Genomic DNA, 26,837 nt, shown 5'->3' on the forward strand with positions numbered 1-26,837 from the left:
TTTTGTGTTAAAAACAAAGATAAACAATAATTAAAATGATAAAAATAACTGTCAATTTTAATTGACGTCAAGAAATCGTTCATTATTTACATACCATTAAAAAAGTCAAATATAAAAATTTGATCGGATCCTTAGTCGGATTTAGTTTATTCAGAGTTTGCATCTCGGGGCACTCTCACTTTGAATATGTTTGCAGAGATACAACTCTATAGACGGAGAATAGATAAGAGTAGCGAGCTCAGCGAGAGTAAAACAGTAATCTCTCCATGTGCCGTCAGAAGATCGTCCTGATATATCCGGGCGAGAGTTCTACCGTATCATTTCCGGTTATACCGGCGGCATTACTATCTAACATTTGTTCTAGTTATTTCCAGCCGGTGCTACCGCAACTCGCCGTGTTGTAATGAGATTACAAAACGACGGGATAAAAGCCCAGAACCCTTCGCCCATGTTCCCGCGGGATTAACGCAATCCCGTAATAAACGGTAAATTTGCGCGGCAATCTTCCATTTCAACAAAAGAAGAGATCCGGAGTAAGAAGGTCTTGGAAGGCTCGTAATACGTCATGGAATATTGCGCGAAGATGTTGAATTTGGCGAAAGTTAGCTTATCATATCTCCAAGTAAATTTTCAACAAAGTTACGTTTGCATTTTAAATAAATTCTGCCATTTTAGCATGTATTAATACTTTATATTGGTCTTTTAACTTTCTAATTTATTCTCTACAATTTAGAGGAATCGAGTCAAAAACATTTGTACTGATGCAATTCTCACTTATTTATCTTACTGAAAATATCTCTTCCATCGCACTTCTCGTATATTTTATCATAAAATATTCTGTCTTTAATGCATGTAAGTTATATACATTCAGTTAGAGTACCGAAGTAGCAGTCAAAACTTTACAAAATTTTCTGAAAAGAACATTTATGTTCTCTCGTGTTCTAAAAGAATGTCTAAAGAGAAAACGCGCTGTAACAGAAAAAAACTATCTCGCGAGGTCGACAAGATCGATAGAATCTTTCGAGGCATACCAAAGTAACCTGGTCTCTCGCGGCAGTTTTATTCGTTCCTCGATCTCGCTCCTGTTTGCCACAAAAGACCACGGAAAAGAATTTTCCGGATAAAATTGAGCCCGCGGTCGAATCGGAAAGAAGCAAAAATGTCGGAAATGTGTCTCGACTTCTTCGAAGGTGAACGTATCGAAAAGAGGAGGAAAAAAACAGAACCGAAGAATAAGGAAACGAGGAAAGGAACAAAATGACGATGACGATAAAGGAAAGAAGGGTAAGTTTGAAGGAGAGAGGAAGGATGTGTGATTGGAAAAAAAAGTATGAAGAAAGGTCGCAATATCTTAAGAAAGAGAAGAACGCAATTGTGGTTTGCATTAGAAATTGGTGAAACCGTGCGCGATCGATTTGATAAATGGCCAGATTCACCCAATATCCAAATGTATTTGTTTTCCTAACAGTAGAGGTTAATGAATGCAATATAGTTTTCATGTATGCTAAATCTGATTTACTTTGTCCTCCGATTTACTTTGCCTATTTAAATGAATCGGATAAATAAAGCTATTTAAACATAATTTTCATCTAAAGATTAGTTCTTTTACATAAATCATAAATTGAAATTGTTACTTATTTATATAGAAATATTTACAAAAAACAATGTGTGTATGTATACTTTCATAAATATCATAAATAAATTTACTTTTACGTACATATGCTTTATGATTTTCTCTTTTTCATATATAAAAATGTACATAAAAAATAAGAAATATTAATTAAAATTAGTCAGTTAATCTAAAATTATTATTCTTATAGTCTTATATTATAAAAAATAATATTCTTTTCACAATCTCTATGAATGAATCATATTATTCATATTTTCAGAGATGCTAATAAGTGAAATTTGAGGAGAACAACATACCGAAAGAATGTTCCGAAAAAAAGCCTCGAAATCTTGTCGAAGTTATTTTCACGTGACAGTGTCCGCGATGTATGACGTAAAAAGTAGCCACACGACGAGCCGTGCCGCAACGCGCGGCAATTAGTTTGGCCAAATCGAATTTCCATGCTAGAAATCTCGACAAAGCGGGTAGCCGAGAGGCAGCCGGGGCTGTCATTTAATTTGTATTTAAATTGAGTGCCGAGTGCGCTACCCCCGAGTTCTCTCCCCGCGCTTCTCTCGCGGTTCTGCGATTCCGGGCGCGACTGGAATAAAATCGTGCCTGCGCGGAAGGGCTCGTTTATTTGCCGTCGCCGAGTTTCGACGTCGGGAACTTAAGTCAATTACGATGACGTTAATCGGACGAGAGAGGGAGTTGAGAAAAGGAAAGACGCATCCAAATGTATTCCGCGAGGCTGAAGAACGAGGAAAAAGGATGCTCCGATATGCCGGCGCGGCTTTTCCACCTCTCGAAGCGATTTAATAAACTCTCCGAGACAGTCACGATCAATTATATCGACCTTGAGAACGACCGGGCTGTCGATAATTAATGAACCATCGTCGATTGTAATTTAGCTACCCGAAAGAGCGTCTGGCGAACGTGATAAATTGTTACGATGTTACTGCGAGCGTCGCTATGAATTTGTAATCTGAAAAACTCTCAGTAAAAAAGTATATTTTTGCATCGACAATTTGTACTAATTAATTAATGATTCGCTACAATTTGCCACTTGATCATGCTGTATATAAATTTTGAATTTTATATAAAATAAGAACCGATAATTATAGATAAAATTAAATTAAAATAAAAACGATTTGTCGTGCTAGGAGAATCACAGACTTTATGCATGTTCACAAAAAGAGCTATAAGAGACCGAGAGATACGCAAACACGTACAAAATGTTCATTTACATTCTGTTTTGACAATCAAACCAATAATTCATGATTCATCCGTTAATTAATCATTCTCTCGCCAAATATTGGCGAAACGTTAATGCATGTCATATATACGCACGATGATGCGAAGGAAACGCACAAGCATCGATTGCGCATATATTAAGAGCGAAAAAGCTTCTCGACTCTTTCGATCTTACGAAATGGTAAACATCCAAATGATATTATTCGCGAGCAGTTAAAAGAGCCTCAATTAAATTTCATTTCGAGAGGGCATTAATTAAGCAACGCTAACGTACCTTGCGGAATGCGATTCTCGTCTATTCACATACGCATCTCTTTTACATACTCATCTTGCATTTTCTATGCAAAAATGGTAGCAAAGTAACGACATTTAAGGACAATTTATGAAAAAATATAAAATTCTTGGTTTTTTTACATAAAATTTAAAAATATTAATACTAAATATAAATACTAAATATATATAATTGCAGTCACATATATTGATTCTGATGTTGTATTATGAATAAAATATATATATATATATAATGAATAATTTACAGAGAAAAGCATTATTTTCTTTCGCATTAATTTTATATCACACATAATATCACATAATAAATAAAAACAGCTAGATGTTTGATCAATTTAGCACGTCTAAAATTCCCTTTGATTATCGAAAATTTGTAATTTCAGCTAACAATAAGTATATAATAATAATAAAAATGATAACTATATAGGGCAATTCTATAATATTACCACCAATTTTTCTTCCATGGCCATGCTAGTGCAATAAAAGAGGAACGTCATGTCAATCAAAATTAATTAACGGAGCTAAAGGGGAAATGTGAAGGGGAACCAAAAGTTGATGATTCTCTGTACACAGACGATATCATTTGTCGTTGTCTAACCAAAATTGCATGATATTCAAATATAGCGCTTTAATTAGCAAACTACTGAATTTGTCAAATAATATGGCTCGTATTGCATGATAAATGATCATATTTCATACATCGCGCGATTGGATAGTATAAATATTCCACACAAAGACTATGTTATATAATAATATATATATTCTATATAGAATATGTTATATAATAATATGTATTATATAATTATTTCTAGTAAATATATTATAATAGTGTCCATGTGCTTTCTTCTCTCTGTCTCTCTCTTTCTACAATACATATGTGTGTAGTGCGTGCGTGTATGTGTATGTGTATCTATAATATATAGATTATTTAACGTAGTCATAATCATAATAAATACATTATCATAATAATATAATTATTCTTATTATTAATGTAAATAAATAAAATAAAATATAAGTAAAAATATTAAGTTAAACGTAATTAACAAAATTATAATAAATTATATTAATTTTATAACAGATTATATTAAAATAAAATAAAAATATAATGCTATAATGTATAGTTTCTATGGATTTTCGAATGATTTATTTTGCTTGTTCGAACGTTAGTATTAATATAGTAGCTGAAAGCTTTGAGCCGGATATGGCGTGTGAAAGCCTTACAACGTGAGCACGCATCCATCAGTACTATTCATCCATCATACTGGACATGTGTGGGAAATAAAATTGCATTCTTCGCAGATTCTACACGCCCAAAGAAGCAATAAAGCAAAAAAATGAAATAGCTTTTGATACTGAATCAATTTTACCGAGGTTTTCAGTGTTTAATTCATCTATCTGGATCATTGTGATAATAATATCATTGACAATTTAACATTACGTCGACAGGCAAATGCTAATAACAAATTCAATAATAGATTATACATATATTAATTATGATTAATATCATTTATCGATACTTCTATCAAATGAATTAGAGATTATTATTCAGAGATCGTTGTTCAGTTACAATAATGTTCATGTACGTCAAATCAGCGGCCTCATATATTTTAATAAAGGCTGTCATAAAGTTCTCTATTAATAATCTTTCATTATTTATTACATTAATAAATTAGTGACATTTATTACATATTAATTATTAACATAAAATTAAAAAATTATATATATATATATATATATATATATATATAATTTTTTGTGCAAAAATAATGTGCAAAAATAATGTGCAAAAATAATGTGCAAAAATATATAGGGTGTTCCATTTAAGAAATTGAAGGTGACCTTCATGTGACCTTCAAATAACTCTTCAAGATCATACCAATGGTACCATCTTATGGCCCCCTCGAAACCATACAACTTTTGTCTGAAACATTTTTGTTTGCTGGGCTTAGTTTTTGAGATATTTTACTGTCCAAGTTAAAATGGGACACCCTGTATATACATATATATATATATATATATATATATATATATATATATATATATATATATATATATTACATATATATATAAAGATAAAGATAAATAATATATTAATAATGATATGCAAGTAATGTTTCAGAGAATCTTTATTCAATTAAATTTTGATATTTTGATTTTTTAATATTATAGAAAATGAGCAAAAATTAAAATGTTACTAAGAAATTATATTACTTTTTTATATTACTTTTATATATAATATTTTATAAATTACATTACGTTTGCATTTCTATTTTCATCATAAGATAGAGTGGAAAAACAAAATTCTATTCCTATTAAATAACAAGATTGAAAATATTGAGTTGGCAGTGCGTGACGGTAGATTAATGCGTTTCATTGCAAAGGGCAACAGACAGGTTTCCCTTGATATCATCTCGCGACATCGAAGAGTACCTGCTACACGTTTCTATCACTATAGTGCCATGATAGTAAAACACGTTGTGAAGAACGCGTGATTGGATATGGTAATTTTATTATGACGCAAATGAGAAAGAAAGAGAGAGAGAGAGAAAGAGAGAGAGATTGTTAACGTCATTCGCCCTTTAATTATCGAGTGATACTCTATGCGACGGCGATCGAAACCAGCTGCGAATTTATCCCGCGGCGGTCTACGCTGATATTCATCACGATAATGTACAGGATGAATCAGAAACTACAATTGTCGATTATAAATCGCATTTTTATATTCTGCATTTATCATTCAGTGCAATCATTTCGCCTTGTCTTTTTTTTCAGGAATCCGAGATTAATAAGTCACATTTAATGTTAAATGTCAAGCTTATGGGTTCATATTATTGTCGACAATCTTGTAGGCAATCTCCCCTTCAATTTTTTGCTTCGTACACACAATTTTGACGAGTTGCGATATCGCTATATGCAACGAGTGGTACTCCCTCTTTTCACATCTCTCATTAATCATGTACTTTCCGCTTGCAAATACCGGATCTCAATGCCGTGACGTAGCACGAAATTTGCACGGTTACGCGCGATAAATGTATGAAACGAATTATACATCGTCATCGGAAACGGACGGGCACGCACTCGATATGAGTTCGACATCGAAAAGCACCTGGCGCTACAGCTTATCGAGAACCGACAGATTATCGAGTTTGGAGCAAGCGTGACACGGAAAACGCGCCGATTAATTTCCGATATCTCGCACGAAAATGTGCGAATTTATCTCGAAATTCATGCAAGCACTTTACAGTCTTGTTCATTGCAAAACGCGCTGAATTTCATATCCGGGGTCGGTATGATACCGAAACTATTTTAAAAATTTCTCACGACCCGGTAGTTATGAATCGTAATTTAAAATTCGGTTAAATATCATTTGCGATTAATGAAGAAAATTATGAGAATTATATCATTTTAAATCTAGTTTATATATAACGTGTAATATTAAACAAATCACAAAGAATACGTAACTTGGAAAGTAATGAATTTTTAATGCGCTAAGAAACTGATTTAAAAAATTAAAATTACAACGTTGAATAAATCTGGTCGATTTTGTAAAACTTTTTCTGTAAAACTTTAATTAAAATTTCATAAAAATCCATTTCAAATTAATAAAGAAAAATTAATAAAGAGAAAAGATGTTAACCTAAAATCTTCAACATCAAATAAATCCTTCGATATTCGATGCTAAAATAGTATAGAATATGGAAAGAGAACAATAAATGTAACCAGATCTAATATAAGTATACTTTGCATTTTCAGTAACAACGTTGCGTGAAATTCGAAACAGGGACACAGTCGAATCGCATTCTTTTTTTATGCTGACACTAATATGGTATATGGCGTCATGTGAGATAATGATATAATGTTTCCCTTGAACACTTTTTACTTTATTATTAGAGATGCGATACATCTGTAAATGCGGGACACATATGTAAATATAAATATTTTCCACGTTAGGTTCACTCTCTATCTTTTACATCTGGTTTTTTATAAATTAAAATTATCACAAATTATATTTTTATTTATTAACTTTCTAAAAAAGGCATAATAATTAATATATCGCGATATATTTTAATTCTTTCCTTTCTTCTCAACAATTAATAATTAAATAATTTGTTAATTAAAGTAAACAAAATGTAATAATGTATTATACTTCGTGTCATATCTTCGAAAATAGTTTCACGGTTTACATGACTTTTAAAATAATTAATTAACTTTCTTGAAGCCAAATTTGTACAAGCGAATGTTATTAAGAGACAGTAATAAAGTGATGCTTTATGTAACTTGTATTTAAATTAAATGAGGATTGCTCCATTTTTCCTTCGCAATAGAATTATAGCATAAAAGTCAAATTTGTGCTATAGTTTTTTCTCAACAATGTCTGTTATTATTTCAACTGCAATATCTGAATGCAAACAAATATTTGTTATTTGAAATTATACTTTTTTTTTAAATCAACGCTTTCAAATATAAATCCTAGATAATTTATTCCGCATACTTATAGTTTATAAGTATGTCACGATCAAGCTTTTTAAAGATAAAAAAATGTTTTTTTTTTTCTTTTCTACATCTCTTATTTTATCATAATATTATTCTACAATTTTATTTCCGTATATAGTGGAAAGGGTTTTCTTTTTTTGGATACTATTTTCCAATTCTACAAATATTCTGCATTTGACGTATCAAACGTGGTTAATCTCATTGACAGAATTGACAATAATGTCGATTTTCACGATCTCTTAACCTTTTGAAGTCCGTTTTAGATAATCTATAGTTTGCGATAAAAATCGAGATAAAATTTTATTTACAAAAGTTTGTATATGTATGTTATATACTCTAGAAAACATTTAAAGAAATAAATTGTACAAAATAAAATATACAAAATATACAAAATATATCCGTATATAGAATTATAAAAAAAAATTTCTGCCTTGCATTATAAATTGTCTAAAATATGAAAAAAAATCAAACATGTGCGTGTTTAGCTCTAAATATATGTCGCGAATATTCGGTGTTCGCGTACGAATATGTTACTTCTATCCCTTGGAGCATCCGTCATTAAACCAGTAGATCTTTGCCATGCGGACTTCTGTAGATAATAACCGCGCGGAATAACTTGTAGAAGCAAGTTCATTATCACCGATGGTCCGACTATTTGCATATCGCGTTGCACGTTGATACGCGCTGCATGTAGGATCGTAACTGGAGCACGGCGAAATTTAACCACCACTGGCGGACTTTAGGGAGGTCCATTAAAGGACGCTTGTATGCTTACATTTCCCGCGCGCGATATCACCTCAAAATTACATTTCTTCGCTTCGATAACAATGCAATATCCCTTTTTAACGATTATTGTATTATTAATATATTTGGATAATTCGCGGAGCACATGTGATCGCATAGCGATAATCAGGAGAATATTAACATTACGATTATGAAGCGCTTGTTAAGCCCGATGACGCAACGGACGCGACGGAACGAATATTCATGTGCTGTTCATTGTCTGTTGATGTTAGATTATTCAGAATGGATATAACGTTGATGTTAGATTATGCGGAATCGAAGTCTAATGGCAAACTTCAAAAGTTGACAGAGGAAATTGTGTTACGTAGATGTACGTTTTACACGAGAAAAGAGATATGTTGCTTTCGTATAATAATTTATATAGAAAAATTTGAAATATTTTTGAAATGAATAATCTGAAGATAAGCGAATATTTTTATTATGTACAGAAAATAGGAAAATAATTACGTAAAGATATAATAAATATATTTATATAATATAATCAATTGTTCAAAATAAATTGTTACTTATAATAATTCATATTTTTAACATGTATATATATTACATTAATAATTTCGATAATATATTACATTATAATAGCTGCGGGAGAAATAACAAGTCTCATTTATCATGTTTTAGATTCATTCATAAATCTAAAACGGTAGAATATTAGCATGCTATCAAAATTTCCTTGACTAATGTCAAGCTGATGCATGGAAATATCTCGTTGTTGAATAGAATAGCTTCACCTAAATGGGCACACTTGCCAACACAATACCGACCACGTCTAATATCCTGCTGACTATTGCCATGACATTCTACAACAGTGGTAACTTTCGAAGCTGCCGACTGCAACGCGACAGTTTCTTACATCCCAAAGGAAATCTAGACGACAACGATGCAGTTTGTCACACAGTATTGAAAAACTGTTGCTACGAATGAACAATTGCTACTTGATTCACAGTAAAAAGGTAATAAGAAAAATTTTTAATAATATGTCAATTGTCAAAAATTTACTTCTTTGAACTTTATATTATAAAACTCGCAATCTTAATGTTGATCTTGACAAAATTCTCGAATGAAAAACTTTTTAAACAATTAACTTATATACATTTGAAAAAAATATATACAAGAGAATTCGTAAAATATGACAATCAATTCTTACATGAAAGATCAACATTAAAGATATCAATGTTCATGGAGAACATGATTTGCGAATATAATTCATGGCTACATACATATAATTAATAATAATATAATTAATACTATTATATAATTTCAGAAAACCAAATTATATTAAATTCGATATTCTCGTTACATTTCCAGTCGCTAGCATCTAGATACATGTCGGATTTATGTAGATTTTATGATCGATAATTAGTATAGAAGGAATCACATTACGCATATAACGCGTGCAAGCGCATACATTACCATAATCTTAAAGGCTCTATTATGGTGCTTATTGCGAATAATCGCGTTAACAACGCCGATACGCCGCTGCAGTTAATGCCATCGCTGTTGCAGCGGCTCTCTGTTATCACTTCCCGACATTTCACAGCCATGCGTACAGCCGTCGTTAATCTTGCCAAATGAGCTTGCGGGAAATTGCAAAATTACCGAGCGTCTCAATAAACACACGATTATTGCAAATGAGTCGGGTCCATTTCAACAACGAGAAGTAAGCAAAAGTAATAAGACATAAGATAAAGCGACTATATCTCTAGAAGTAATCTTATAACGAGATAAGCATAAAGAATATCACATATGCATAAATTAAAATATGTGAATTAATTTGAAATCTATATATTTAACTTTTAAGATTCCTATTACTTTTTTACTAATTAATTGGAAAATAAAAATTGCTAACTTATTACTATTTAGTAATATTTTATACGATATATGTTGATTTTTCAAAATATTTCATTGCAGTTATTTCTATATTTCTTTTTGTTGTATTTTATTATTATTATCTGCTTGTATGTATGTATATATATGTACATTTATACAATTTCGAACAATACCATTATTCGTATTTAGCTTTTTGTTACAAACGATGAAAATTGAAATTTTGTTAAAAAGATAAATAAGCTAAGCTTTTGCACAACAAAAGTTATATAACATTTTTCACGAAAATAAAATAATCAATATTAACATTAAATATATATATATATATATATATATATATATATATATATATATATATATATATATATGAGAATTGCATTTTACATTCCTACATATTTTGTAATTAATGCAATGTACATTTATATTTTATATTTTATAATGTATATTTTCATATATATTTTATAATGCCTATTTTCTGTGCGATACACTGTAATATTCATGTGAAAATGTTTCATTCAACGTTTTTAAAATGGATTTTCTCGGAGAAATTTTAATACCGTGTTTTTTCATCAAACGAAATAATATTAAAAAGAAAACATAATTGGAGTTTCTCTAATTCATAATTAACACGTTGCATCGTAAATAACATAACGTGCTACAACTCACACGTAAATATCTTATACGGAATTTTTAATTTTATATGGAACAAACATATTTCACAGAGAATTACGCAATAGTAGATATATTTTTTTTTGCTTAAAAATATGAATATTTTTTTAAAGACAAATTTTATACAAATTACAAAATAATTTATTTGACAAAATATATTAAATAAAATTCCTATTGCATACATACGAGATATAATACTTAAACATATACGTATACATACAAGTACTTTTTAATTTTCATTTTATATTGCAGTATAAATCGTTACTGTGCTACCGTTACGTATTTTTCCATTAAAACGCGACATCTGCGCGTCGCGTAAAACATTTTCCCCCGGAGAATCCCTTCAATTAATCAAACTAGTCCTCTTTGTGCTCGCGATATGCTACAATATTCATACTTCATCCGTCATTCTGTGAAGTTTTCTCGGCTGAAAGCATCATGAGAGGACCAAGCCAGTCACGTTGCCAATATCGCCCTGACAGCCAGGCAGCCTCGTTTAATTTTTATTCTTAGTAGGCGAAGCACGTGGAATCATTACGAATAGGAAGGAAAGTGGCATTCGTGAAATCTTTATTATAAGCTCGCTACTGAAATTAACAGAAGATGCACGATAATCATAAATTAAGCCATCACTGAAAAAGACGGCGTTATAATGATTATTTATTTCATGATATGATTAAAAGGTGTATTCTTTTAAATATATTTCTTTTTAATATCTTTCATATTTAAAATAAACTGGATGTGGAATAATAATTAAATAATCGACGATAATCGAAGCTCTATGTTTTTATAATAAAATAGTTATAATATGTGATATAACTTTTCTCTGTATTATGATTATGTTGTATATATATTGTTATTATTATTATTATTATTATTATTATTATTATTGGAAATTACAATATTACTTTATTTTTAATAACTTTTAATTTTTTTAAATAAATGGTTTATAAAAAGATCACATGTTTATCAAAGCTTGTTCATTTATTTATATTTATATTTTTTAGTTACTCATAAATTTTATTTATATTTTTTTTTCGATATCAATCATTATTATTTAATATGTTTTAATGATAGATAGAAAATAATCGGAATCATTAAATTTTATAAATGTAACGATAACAGATTAGACGCTTGCGAATCTAAAACAGTCTATCATCATGAAAAGCAAATGAATGGCAAGGGTTAAACATACACAATACAAAATATATGACGAATATGTCGCGTTCACTGATATTTTGTCGCTTCCTAAACCAAACAAATTTATCGCGCGAGAAATTAGACCATCTTGAGATTTAATCTTTACTCTTTGAAACGCATTCTTTATGTTGTGATGCGTATATTATTTTGCGCAATATCAAATTTAAATAGTGCGATACACTTATTACTTATTTGGGACTTTATTTTTTTTTGTCTGCTCACTATAAAATTGTAATATAAATACAATCAAAATTAATATAAAATATAAGACAACTTACATATATTATAAGGCAACTCGTATGTAAAATTCTCTGTCTATATATTAATATTATACTACAAATAAATATATTATTTCAATGCGTTAAGCTTTCATAATTTTAATATTCCTAATTTTCTCTCAATTTTTTTCTCTTTTGCAATTTTTATGATTATTTATTTTTTGCAAGTTACATGCTTATAATAATTGTACAATAATTTTTTTAAGAAGAATATCATAAGTTAAAGGATAAGAGAATCATGCAAAAGTAAGTAATAAATAACAATCTTGCTACAGATAAACAGTTTACGAAATGAAAGATAGACGAACTAAAAAACGAGTGGAAACAAATAACTAAATCAATTCAATTTTTCATGTCGTGAATGATTAGTTGTGAGCGAGTATTCACTCAAACCATACTGGATCATTTACCTTCAAGTGCTATTGAAAATCAATTTCGAAAATCTTATTGAACTGTAGATACGTTACACCAATTGGTACCCACATCTCGTTTCAATCAATCAACTTACGCTCGCGTTTTTCGCATTTACAGTTAAATATATCCGCAAGATATTAAATTTCACGGTTCAAGGTTGAAATTCGTGTTCAATTATGGATGATTGATAGCATTATGTAACATTTTTATTTTCTTTTTTCAAATCTTAATATCTCAAAATTCTTAATTAAATATTATTCCATTATCAGACTATAAATTTACGAGAGAAAGTAATGATTTGGAGATTTTGATAAACCATATATTTTTGCATATTTTTGAGGGCAATAAACATAAATGCTAATAAATGCTAATAAAAATAGTCGAATATACATATCATATACGACTGAAAGTCCTTTGAAAACATGACATATCTATTATATTTCGCCAACATTTTATTTCCTTATTTATTTTCCTTTTTACTGTTGGATCTTAAATATTATGTGTTGAATCAACCATCACGAGAAATCTTTGTTTGCCTCATCATTGAAACTCGCGTTTTTCAAGATTTCCCTGATACATCTCATACACTCGCCCTTTCCAACCGATCAAACTCACTCTTATGCTTGGAGCTGCTCTTCCACAAACTCCTGAAGAATGACATTCTGGTCCAGCGCAGTACCAGCAGCTCCAGCAGCTCCGAGATCTTCTCTCTCGTCACAATCTGCCTCGCCAGCTTTCTCCCGTTCAAGAGCTCGTCTCTCACTCACAACTCTCGCGATAACAGTTCCGCGCCACGCTCAAAACATGTGAAATCGAAATTGAGCGATGCTGGTCGTTCACTACGTGTTACAAATCGCGACGTTGTATTTCCGGCTTTCCGAGTCCTTGGAAAGCTATGAGATCGGAATCAACGAAGCTGAAAGACGGACAACAGCTGGCGGGATTTTCGGCGAGAACACCCGCGAAAACGTGTTGCCGCAGTGGCAGCGCGCCGCGATATGAACCGTCCGGAACGGTTTATAGCGGCGCTTCGCCCTTGCAAGCGAACATGCGCATCCCCGTCCGTCCTTGCCCCATCGCTCTCTCTCCCTCTCTCTCTCTTTCTCTTTCTCTCATTCTCTCTCCCGCCTCCGGCCCGGATTCCGGTTCCGCTTCCGAACCGGGTCCCACACACGCCGAAAGGATAAAGATTATTTTCACACGTTTCGCGACGACGAACCCGCGACGAATAGAAATAGGAAAATCGCGGGTCCAAGAACTTCGGATCGATAAAAGTAAATGTTAAGATGAAGATTTTAGAGCTATGAACGCGAGATATCAGAAGTATCCAAGGATCCGCGAATTCTACGCTGCGATAAAAATTTCTAGTCGAATATAAGATTAAAAAAAGAAATATGTTTCTCGGAAAGGACTATGAATTTTGTATCAAGATAAAAATTTTTAATTAATGAAGATCAGCACAGAGAATATTTACTTTTAAATAAAAAAGGATTTTTAATATTAAAAGGTTTTTAATATATTACTTAATATTTTAATATTAAGTATAATCAAAACTCGGGCTGAGACTTTTAGGAAACAACATCCTTAGCTTACGTTTCAATTTAACATACTTAATACATCATCGCAAATAAAAGCAGAGCTTAGGACAAAATCGACATAATAAGAGTTTTTTGAGTTTATCAAATTATATTTATATATAATATATAATAGGCAAATTTAATATCGGATTAAATATCACTAAAGTGGCTATTGTCGTACGAGCTTGCGAAGTAATTTAGTATTCATCTCCGCCGACGACATAGTCGCCAAGAAATTGATGCGTTGCTCGGGCACGTTCCAGAAACACGGGACGAAGGTCTCGCCACCTAATTTCATGGGAGATTCTAAACTTGCAGATCCCAAACTTCGGATAATCTCGTAACAAAGATAATGACCCTCCTTAGTCAATTTAATGTGTTTATCATTTTTGCGTTTCTGCGGATTAAAGCAAAGGACGAAAACCACGAAAAATCATTATCGTTTTTTTAAAAAGATATTTTGAAACACAAATCGAAATAATGTTGATGTCGCAATAATACATAACGTAATTCGGTAACGGAAGTTTAAAATTTCTACAGAATGTTCTATGAATATTTTCTGAGATTGTTGACATAATATTACAATAAGAAAAGCCATAAAAAACCTAAGAATTGTAATAAAAAAAGTTAAATGAGAAGTAAATAATAATCTTATGATAATCTTTGTCTTTTTTAATTTATTGTAAAATGCGAGTCGAATTAAACTCGAGGAGTTTTCTTGTCGATTTTAGATGGAGAGAATGAGGAAAATTATCCGGTAAGTTTAAGTAATTCTGCATTAGTCAGGAAAGCAAAATTGACCGGAAAATACTAATTTCATACTGTAAATTTTCCCACAGTGTCGAAAATTTGCAGTTAACCCAAGATTATCAAGTCTGCGTGTTCGAAATCGAAACGTAAAATTTTGGATTAAATTTGAAAATATAGCAAATGTTCGCACGCGTATACTTCTCTGATAGAAAAATACGAGAAAGAGCCATTCGATTAATGGGGATCGTTATGCGTTCGTTAGCGCGCGATTGACTTTAGACAGCGGTGGTTCGAATCGATTTCGCGTGCGTTCGACGAAATTGCCAATCAATCGAGAGAAATCGGGGAAAACAACTGTCCACCCGTTGGGTAAATTACCCGCATCTATCAGCATCGGATTACGAATTGAACTAACGCACCAGCGAAAGCAGATCGTCACGAGATAATCGTATACTGGATAAAAAGGTAATTTAAAAGCAAAAAAAGAGATTAAGTAAAAGAGAAAATAATTTATTGCTATTATTAGCATTATTAAGTACGTGTGCGGATTGATTGAAAAATATATAAATATAAAATAATGGAAATAGATGTATAAGAAAAATACAAAAAAAAATTAAGAATATAAAAAATAATTAATGTCTTAAAAAGTAATTTAGAGAAACAAGATTTTAAATTTATAAAGATAAAAACTATGTCACATTTAAATTACTATTAAATAAAAAGAAATATTTATATTAGTCCAAAAGGTATTATTTAATTTAAAAAATGCAATTTAATAAAATGTATATTATATGTGTATTTTTTAGGAAATTACTAGATGCAGTTAAAAAACTACAAGCTTGAAAATTTTCTCTTTTTTTTTTCTCATGAGGAGTGACCGGTTGTCAAAATCGACAGAACTGCCGATGACGCAAAAATTCGCGACGCGAAAGAAACTTTGGAACAGGAGTAAACTGCTGCGAAGATCCGAGGTGATTGACGAGAGAAATTGGCACGAATGTTCTTCGGAAGCCGAGTTGCGAGTTTTTGCACGCCCGGCTTAACGGACACGTTGCAAAACTTTACGTGGTCGCGTATCCCTTCTCTCATCTCTATTGTAGCTCGATCGGTTCTTTTTCGTCGCGATATAAATCATCAATTAAAACCAGCATAATTTTCGATATGTTCAGATTTCAATTTACACAAAAATTGATCCCGAATTTGCTCGCAATAATTAATATACATATATTAATGATACATATATTATGACTTTCTTCACATTTTTGCTGAAAAAAAGATTAACTACAATTCACACACACAGTTCAGAAGTATTATATAAAAAATAACTACTTTTTAGGGACGTTCTGTACATAAAATTGAAAATAAATCTCATTGAAATTAACCGTTAAAACGGTTAAAATGCAAAAAGAATATGTCATTTATTCGTCGACGTTTTTCCAGGCAGAGAAAAATATCAAAATGCGAAAATCGAGACTAACTCTGAAATCGAACAGTGGCGGAATATTTTTCATTAAAACGCGACATGGAATTTTCGGGATAATGGACGGTCTGTAAAAAAGACCTATGTAAAAAAACCTTGACGTCACAGCTGCTGTCTTCGCATCTCTCACGTATCTTCTTTCGCCCGTTTCTTCATTCCGTTCATCGATTGGTACTTCATCTTTTCATCCTCTTGCCGAGGCAGTTGGCATCGACAGGAATTCTGCATTTGACAATATGTACTTGTCGAACACGTTTCACGAAACCGAATGACGTTTTTCGTGATATGTCGTGTGCCAAGATAATTGAATGATTGCTTAACCGAATGTTATACGTGATTTTTAATATTTTTCTTCTCTTGAAGTGGATAAAAATAGAAAAAAAATATTTAAAAATAAAAATAAAAAAATTTAAAAATAAAAAAAATATTACAATATTCCAATGTTTTTTCCTTAGTAATCTTTTCCTAAAGAAATGTTCTGCAGTTTAAGTTAATTTGAGTTATTTCATTATTTTTCTCTTAAATGTAATATATGCAAATAAATAAATTTAACTAGAGATTAATTAATTAAATTTGTAAAATTGTAAAAAATATTAATAAATATAAAATAGCTTGTGTGTCCAAAACCCTCTTAAAAAGAATCATCCAATTAAAGCTGTAAGGACAGCATTAAATCATTATCCAAATTTTGAGATAATAAAATTTCTATACAGATTTGATTTTATTCTATTCTATTTCATTCTGATACTATTAAGATTCTTTCTATCTAGAGATAAAATGTGTGTTTGTTTATATATTTCCGTTATAATCAATTTCATATATTGAATTTAAAACATTTTGTTCAACGAAACTCATATTATATTTTTCCTTATCTTATTTATCTTCAAATAACTCGTATATAATATGTATAATATCAAGAAACCCTAATTTCACAACTTCGTGAGAACAATAATAATTATATCGATCCAGAACAATAATTATATATCGATCGCAATATCTTCCGTCTCGTCTCCCATGATATATCCGTTGCTATTCCATTAGCTTTACAACGACACAACTGACATTGTCGACAGCGAGTCAATCCCAAGTTTGGCACGTTCGTCAAGCACACGCACAATACACACGTGCGTACGCGGTTCGATACGTTGTCGTATACGGTCATCGGTCATGTAACGCGGTACGAATTCCATTACGCACGATTATTCGGTATTATGCGTGACTCGGGATTGTGCTCTGTAATTTCGAGTCCCTCCTCGCGGGACGAACGAGGCATTGTTACGCAATCTTGTGCAGATCAGGAAATGCATTAATACGATGCAAATGGAATATGGAGTATTTCGTGAAATGTTTGTCGAACTTTATGCAATATATACGGATAAATATATAAGGAAAAGGCTATAACTATATATAAACTATATATATAATAAATACTAATATATCAACTATATATAACTATATATTATATATATATATATATGTATCATATCAATTCTTTTTCATAAATTTTTACGAAACATTTTTTGTATTCGACGAAACGATTTTTGTATTCCAAACGAGAGTGGATTCAATTTGTCATTCATAAAATTTTAAATATGAAACGAAATATAACTGTGAAACTTTAAATGTGAACGAATTGCAGAAATAAAATGAGAATGTATAAATGCGATTTAAAATATTTAAAATGTAACAATATCGTCATATTTCCAAAAGGGATCTAGGAATTATGGATTTGATATACTGCAATTTGAATGTTATATTTATCACTCTATCTTCGACCCGTACAGAATAGCATTGGCTGCTCCAATTTCAAGATATTGATCTATATATATATATATATATATATATGTATATATATTATAGCACATAAGCTCTCGATATAACGCATTTGCAATATTATCATGTAACAGAGATGCATGTACGCGATACTCAAAGTAACCGCAATTGATCGAATGTCATTAATTAATTATTATTATTAATATATTATAGTCAAGTCTTAGAAAGATTATGATATGTCGTCGTCAGTCACATTATCAATAATTTTTTTTAAATCTGCAAATGTATTTCAACTCGTTATAACGAAAAAAAGTTATTGCGTTTCGATTGCAAATTACTATATGCGATTGCTCAAGTAATATATAAATCGTGAATAAAAATCTTTTAAAAGAAGCATAACCAGCAGAAAGTGAGACTCGTGTGTTTATCAAAGAGCACGACATTTTAATTTCTCAATCTCAATTTTGCATGATAAGCGGATCGACTTGAATATTATTCGAGTTTTTATTAACATTGACAAAAAGTGCATGATTGCATATTGCATCGCTAATTGAAATTACGTCTCGAAACCGTTTTTTCATGCGATAATATAATTATTCTTAGATATCATGGCTTATAAACAACGCTATTATAAACAGCAAATGATTATAATGCTAATCGATATAATGCGATTTTATTAAAGGGCATAAGAAGTCGCAATAAATTGCTCTATTACGGGTAGAAAACGATGCAGCACGAAGTTGAAGGACGATCATCAATAATGGATCAATGTATTAATCTATTGGTCCTCGAGAATACAACAGTGCATCTTGAATTTTGTGTGTGTGTATATATATATATATATATATATATATATATATATATATATATATATATATATAGAGAGAGAGAGAGAGAGAGAGAGAGAGAGAGAGAGAAATAGGGAAGGGGGAGTTTAAACGATTATTAAATTTTCATTTAATTATTAACAAAGATTTAAATAACATTATAAAATGTTTTACTTGAATTTATTATTATTATTATTATTGTTTCTAACAAAATTTAACAGGTCACAAAAACATTTAGAAATTAAATAAAGTTAAGGAAAAAAATTTGTATAATATCAATGTTCAATTAATTTAAAAAAATTAAATATATATTTAATTACATATATTAAAATGTATGTGTTTGTGTGCTCAATGTTATAAATATAAAATATAAAAATTATAGAAAGATATTTTTTCAAATGTTTGTTTAAATATCACGCATTTAAGATATCACGGAAATATGAGAGTTTGGAAAAGTAAAAATTTTTCGAAAATATTACGAATAGATCAAGATATGAAATTATGCCTCTTTGTAATTTCGTTCTTATTATCGTTCAGCCTAATATATTCCTTCTTTACTAAGGCGAAATTCATACGAAAGCCGGGAAAATCTGCCGGATATTGGCCAGAGATTCCAGACTATCGCAAATGAATTCCACATCCGATTCTTCGCCTTTGATGCGCGCGAAGAAACGAATCCTTTCGCAACTCCTACAGGTGAGATCCAATTCTCTACTCGTCGAAATAATCTAGATTGGAAGCAGGGGAGGAAGAGGGATTCCGGCGAGGAAGACACGATGCGCTACCGTTTCTTTGAATAACCCGAACTCTTAGGCATCGCCATGTATGCGAACTATGCTAGTCATTTTGAGAGCTTCCCGGAGACTGTACAAGACTGGCTTTTACAACACGATCCTTGCTATATATATGTGTATATATATATATATATATATATATATATATATATATATATCACTATTTTTTTCTTTCTTTTTTTCGTACGTGCTGAAGATAAAATGAATTTTTTATGGAATGTTGGGCGACGTACCCCAGCAAACTTCATTTATAAATTCTTTGAAGAACTTAAAACGATTTTTCCTTAGCAAAAATTTAATTACAGATGCCAGCTTTTCTCATTACTTTACATTTTTTCACATTAAATATCTTAAAAGAGTAGAGTTCTAGAAAATTAGATAATATCTCATTATAAACGTAATTTATATAGAAGTTTTATATAAATTGATCCTGACTTTTTCTATTTTTTTTCTTTGAATGAACGCGTAACGCTAGTAAACTCCTCGCCTCGTCGTGAAATATCCAGCTTCATTTGTTAGAGCAATGTAAGCCGAGCATGTCGACTCGCTATTATGCTACATGAGTGCCTCAGCATTTCGCTATTATCGCGTATATGTAGGATATCCGAGCTATTTCGCGATTATTGTAGAACGCAATTCTGCAAAACGTATACAAAATACATCGTAATTGTGTTGCAATAGCCATTAATAATTACATATTTTTAAAATTATATTTGGGTGATATTTGGGAAAAAATATATTTAAATCACATAAAAAAACTAAATATTTTTATAAAATCTCGATAATTAATTTAGAGAATTATATTTATATCGCACGCAGTTTACATTTTTATAAAAAAGAAATTAATTTAACGTTTAATTTTAAACGTTCAAATTAATTTAAACTTTCATCACAATTGAATAATTTTTTAATAGTTTAATAATTTGAATTTTAACATTTTCAACAAATAGCAAATATTTTTTAAATTTTCATAAACAATTTATTATTTTTTACATATTATATATTTTATATATTATATATTTTTTATATTTTATATATTTTAAAAATTTCTATAATTACCTTTCGTGTTTTATTTAAAGACCTTGCATTTATTTTTCTTACACTTTTTCATCTAAAAGAGAAATAACTTTAAATTTTTTTTAATTATCTATAATAATTTTCTACGTTTCTTCTTTTTACATTTTTCAATCGTGGAATCATTCATAAAATTGTTAAAATATTTCAAGTATTATTTCAACAAAATATGACACACTGAAAGTACCGAACGGTAATCATGCACACCGCTGACTTTTAACATTATACTGCTAATGCGAGTCGTAATCTAAAGAGGTATCAGAGGAGCCATCGACAACTAATTGTAAGTGAAGCTCGTACGAACGAGGAGAAGAAAGAAGAGAAGGATAAGAAACGTGAGATGAAAGTCTCGAGAGAACTTGCATCAGCCTAGCATACGCAACTAGCGCGTTCTGGTTTCCATATATACGTATATGTGCGAATCGCGTGTCTTCCTGCAAAGGTGGATGCCTTGAAACCGAAAATTGACTATTCGAGCCTGAGTTATCAATTAGAATATTGTTATTCGGACATTCTTGATATTACAAATATACGCATATGTGGATGTCAGAATAATATTTATTTTTAAAAATACTGTGAAGGATATACAGTAAAATAATATTTTATAAAACCAAAATAATATATAATAAAATAATTTTTCTTATACAACTTGTTTAAAAATTATGGAAAATTGGCAATATAATGATAAGAATATTTATTAAATAAATTTATTATTTTTTAAACTAATATTTTGTCGAGCTAACATTAAAGAGAGAAAAATTTAATTTTCGTAAAATAAGTAACTTTAAATTTTAAATTTAATTTTAAATTTAAAATTTTTAATCATTCCATTACAAAACACTTTTTGTGTGTGTGAGAGCCATATCCGAGCTAAAATAATAAAATAACACACTCCTGTGGTCCGTCATATTTCGGATTTTTCTCTATAAAACAAGAAAACAGAAAATTCTATTCTTTTGCTGAACAAGGAAAAGTGTGTTCAACAGACTGAAAATAATAAATAAAGCATCTATGAACATGTGCAAACATAATAATGCATTCAAGTTAAACCGCCCATCTCTAAGAGCAAAGAAGATTGAAAAGAATTCGCGTCCATCATAACTGATTTTCTTCATCTTTCATCATTTTCTTTCGCTACTTTTTTTCTTTCTCTCTTTCTCATTCTCCTTCTTTCTCATTCTCTCTTTTTATCTTTTTCAGACTGACAGTTTCACTCTGATAATACCGCTACTGTGGATGCTTTTTCAATTCGATCGACAATCATCGTTCTTGTTTTGCACGCATCACTTCTTCGTCACTTTTCCGCATCTTTCTTGTCTTTTTTTCCATTCCTTCCTTTAGAAGCTTTTTTTCTCCTTTTTTTGGATTTGTCCAATTTCGACTAGCCTTGATCCAGTCAAATCTTAAAGTTGACTCTTTAAGAGATCTCTGATTTTCAAAGAAAAATATTTTTTGACTTTTTCTGGGATCTTCAGAAACTACAACTGAGAAATCCATTTCCGTTATCAATCAAACCTAATGTGCAACATCTAGATCCGTTAAAAGTTTCTTCACAATAATTATTTATATTATATGTACGAAAAACATGTATGAAAAACAATTCAAAGTCCAAAACAATTTAAAGAAAGTTTAGTTTTAGTTTTTGATAACCAGTTGAAATATATATCATTTATTATAATATTGTCTCATCTCTATTTCTTCTTTTATTTAAACATATCACTTTCTTCTTTTTTCAGCTGAATAACATTGATTATTCTATGTTGCATATTTTGCATATGCAGCCAAATATTGATTCCTTTCTCGTTAAACATTATCATAAATAATTAATGTTTGAATTATTGGAGAAACCATCTTCTTCTCGTATCACGTTCGCAAGGAACAGTAGATCGTCGTCCGTAATAATTCCCTTTAATGCCTGGAAAATCGCCAGGACTGCTTCGTGTTCCATCAACGACGCAATTAGGAGAATTTCGCTTGCAAACGAGACAGGAGCGAGATATTCTCGACATCTCCATTCTTGTAACACCTGCTACTAGTACTTGCTGCAACTAATCCACAGCTGAAATCGAGGAAATCGCAGCCGCCTGCTGTTTTTTCAGTGCCTGCATCTTGCGTGGATCAACCCGTTAATACGCGCGCTTTTTCCTACCTTAACTCGTTATTTTGCATGCAAATTAAACAGTATCGCCAGCAATAAGCTAAAGACAATTTTAAAAGACAACTTCTGTTTAAACAATTAGACAATAGCAATTGAAACATTGAGATAAACTAAATAAAACAAATTCTTTCAATTTTGACATTATATGAATTACATGACCAAAATCTCTTCCTTAGAATCGAATTGATAAAATTTTCTAACAATATGATTTATTGATTAAAAAATCATGTATATACGCGCATGTAATTAAATAAAATAAATTTTCAACAGTTTTCTCTCGTGTTCTTCCTTTCTTATTCTTAAATTTCCCTCCACTTCCTTTCTTGAACGGTATTCATATCGACATCGGGTTGTCGAATATAAAAATATATACAACGGATTTGTGTTGTTCGAGCATAAGCATGTAAAATTTTAGGTAGAATACGGACGAAGGAAGATTTATCTCGAATGAAAAATAAGAAAAGGAGCAGAGGAGGCATAAGATCCACCGGCAAAATAAGAAAAAATTGTCGACCGTTAGCCGGCTGCACAAGTGACCGTTTATATTACGTGCATATCAGAGAGAGAGAGAGAGAAGAACAAAAAGAGAGAAATGAACCAGATGCTGGCAGTCTGAGATCGGCTGATGCAAGTCTGGCATGGACTCTCGCGATGGAAAAGCAAGGCACACGAAAGGATTCAGGGTTAGTGGAAGTGTGTAAGTATAACGTCGTCTCGAAGAGTCGAAAGAGTCTGAAAGAGGCCGTCACAGAGAGAAAGAGAAAAGAAAGAGAGCGAGAGAGAAGAAGAGAGAGAGCGGGAGGGAAAAGACATAATTGGGCCCAACGAGAGTGCATGCACTGGCTGATGCAACAATCGGGCTTCTGGCCGGCATTTTCTTGACGTAAAAAGAAACGTAAGACCAGATCTTGTCTTGATCAATCTTGTGGATTTATTTAACTTATCTCACGTTCTGCTATTTAACTCGACGTTAAGTAAAGTTTGTCGCACCATCAAATATATCGTGTAATGTTACGAATCTAAGTACTTTGGTATTCAAATATTTCTACAGCCTTTTTTTTTCATGCATAAGATGACTACAAACTCGTGTAAGCGCTAAGATAAGATTTAAATCTTTAGAGATTCGCACATATGCTGTAAAATATTATATAATTGTTTCTTACCTTCTCAACACGATACGAAGCATTAATAAGAATAGAATAGCATAATGCAATTAAATAAAATAAATTCTTATCTTTTAATTTCATAGAGAATTAATATCTGATTGTTTATCGAAATAAACAAAGCTGTTATACATTTATTTATTATTTCAAATGCATCACATTTCAGATACTTTCAGTAATAGCAAGATATCACAATGCTAACCGTATTTTTATTCTTTAAGAGAATATAGTGCAATGTTTCTACCGACCGCGCGATCGGAGGTAGGAAAACGTGCCTCCCATTCTTCTTCGTTAGAATAGACGCGAACATGTTGAAGAAAAGATACCATGAGAACAGATCTGCCTTTTAGGAGCGCGTAATAAAAGGACTTGAATATTATTTGGCAAATATACATTTTCGCAAATAAAAAATAATAAGGATATACAGCAAATCGAGCAAATCATTATAAAACAATTGCATTACATTCACAATACGGAATATTATATGATTATATAATATCATTTGAGAGAAAGAGATTCAATATAGATTTAAAGGAAAATGCTAATCTCTCCTGCACAAGATTTAATGAATAAAACATATCTTAAAGAGCAAATATTTCGAGAAAAAAATATTTTGAAATCTCCAAAACATCTGGCAATTGCTCGAATTAAAAATTTAAAAAATTTTCTGAATATTATCTCCATTTATTATTTATTTTATATTTTAGGATTTGAATATCATTTCGAGAGAGGCACTTTTCAAATTTTAAGAATGATCAAAATTCCTGCATGCATCTCTACCGTCTTTGTTTCCATAGCGAAGAGCCTCGTGTTCCTGAAGAGCTACGCAAGGACCGTAAATCTCCGCAGTAGCGGAGGGCTCGAGAACTTTTTCCAGCAGGATAGGCGAGAGAACGAAAGAAAGAGGCGGGAGAAAAAAGCTATGGACGCGAAGAGGATTTGATAGATAGACAACGGTAGGAAAGGGCCAACTCTCGCGCGAGTTTTGCCGTGGAAATCAAGTAATTTCTCGGGGGACGTCCACGGCTCGCCATTGTCCTGCTCCTGTTCCTTTAACCCCTAGAAAACGGTTATCCCGCGACCACGATGACGAAGGGAGAGTCGGTCGCCGCGATGGGATCGTCGGAAAAATAGCGACAGCAAGGGAAAAACTTTAATACAGGTCGACCCTCGCAAGACGTAACACCGGTCCACGGACTGCTATGAAATTGTATCTCGTGTAGATGAGAAAGTGATTTAAAAGAGAGAAATCTTTCTCTTTGAAAAATGTTCTTTTCTTTTCAGTTTCACCTTTTCAATCATTGCATTCTTTCGGATTGAAATCGAAATTTCCCCAAAATTGATCCTATCGATAAACATGGCGCGTTTCTTTGGGATATTTTTCACGATGGCATAGTCATTTCCATAACAACCGTTTATAACCGAGTTCAGCGACAGTCAGAAGCGCTCTTTATAATTCCAGGCACGAAATCGCACCGAGAAAGTTCTTTATTTTCCTATCGGAAAATGTAGCAGGAACGGGGTCAACTCGTGCTTACATGTTTGCGAAAATCGACAAGAATTCATCGATCAAAGTCCGCATTAAAAGCTTTCGCATTCGTCACCTCACGACTGAAGTCGTGTATCGTTATACATTTATGCATATAGCTGAGATGAAGAAAAAAAAAGTAAAAACTAACATAGATTTATGTTCACGAAAACTTTCAACGTAATATTTCAACGCTAACAAACAAATGGCGCACTTAGCGCAGTAATGTCATTTTTTTTTCTACGATGACTAATTTTCTGCAGTTTTATAAATTGATTTTGACAATATAGACTAATATAATATCCTATTTTTTTACTTTAATATTATTAATTATTAACTAATAAAAAATTTCCATTTTTTAACTTTCTTTTTAATTTTCATTTTATTTTTTTAAGAATTGAAAGAATATAGTAAACATGAATATGCTTAAAATATATTTTATGAATATTTATATATCTGCGAACACATATTCTAAATATAATTTTCTACGTACAATCGTTCGTTCTTTACTTCATTGTGGAACTGCAAGCGATTGGTACTCGTGAATATCGCGGACAGTATTCGCGAGAGATTAATTCCGCGTGAAAAATCCGAGAATTTTCCATAGCAAATGTACGAAAAATTATACATCCCAGACGTGGCAATTCTGTAGCAATACTGAAATAATGGAATTATGACAGGTGCAGAAAAATGAAAGCAGCAAATGTAGTAATTCAGCGCTCACTTGTGTGATCTCTCCTGGAGAATCTTGCAAGAAGCGCGAAAAGCTCCACGAGCGTGATTCATAATCGAGCGCTCTCCGCTTTTTCATTCGCGAGCGAAAATATTGTCAGTCCACTGAACAATTTGTCGGACAATTCGCGAAAGTTATTTTGCGGA

The 26,837-nt window shown here is 31.3% G+C and overlaps 1 protein-coding gene across 2 annotated transcripts in view; it reads right to left on the reverse strand.

Annotated features, from left to right (window-relative positions):
* Positions 1-26,837, reverse strand: part of LOC145976231 (low density lipoprotein receptor adapter protein 1) — a 65,844-nt gene that overhangs the window by 30,942 nt on the left and 8,065 nt on the right. Inside the window, exon 1 of one of the 2 annotated variants that reach the window (XM_083107291.1) lies at positions 13,450-13,840. The exons of the other annotated variant lie outside the window; for it this stretch is intronic. Coding sequence (XP_082963417.1) covers positions 13,450-13,495 — 46 coding nt within the window. The 5' untranslated portion in view covers positions 13,496-13,840. Of the gene's footprint in view, positions 1-13,449; positions 13,841-26,837 lie in introns of those variants that run through there. 2 annotated transcript variants of the gene reach the window in all.

This window comes from Camponotus vicinus, unplaced genomic scaffold (assembly GCF_025532165.1).
Source record: "Camponotus vicinus isolate PSW18456_S1 unplaced genomic scaffold, iyCamVici1.0 SCAF_8, whole genome shotgun sequence".
Taxonomy (NCBI): domain Eukaryota; kingdom Metazoa; phylum Arthropoda; class Insecta; order Hymenoptera; family Formicidae; genus Camponotus; species Camponotus vicinus.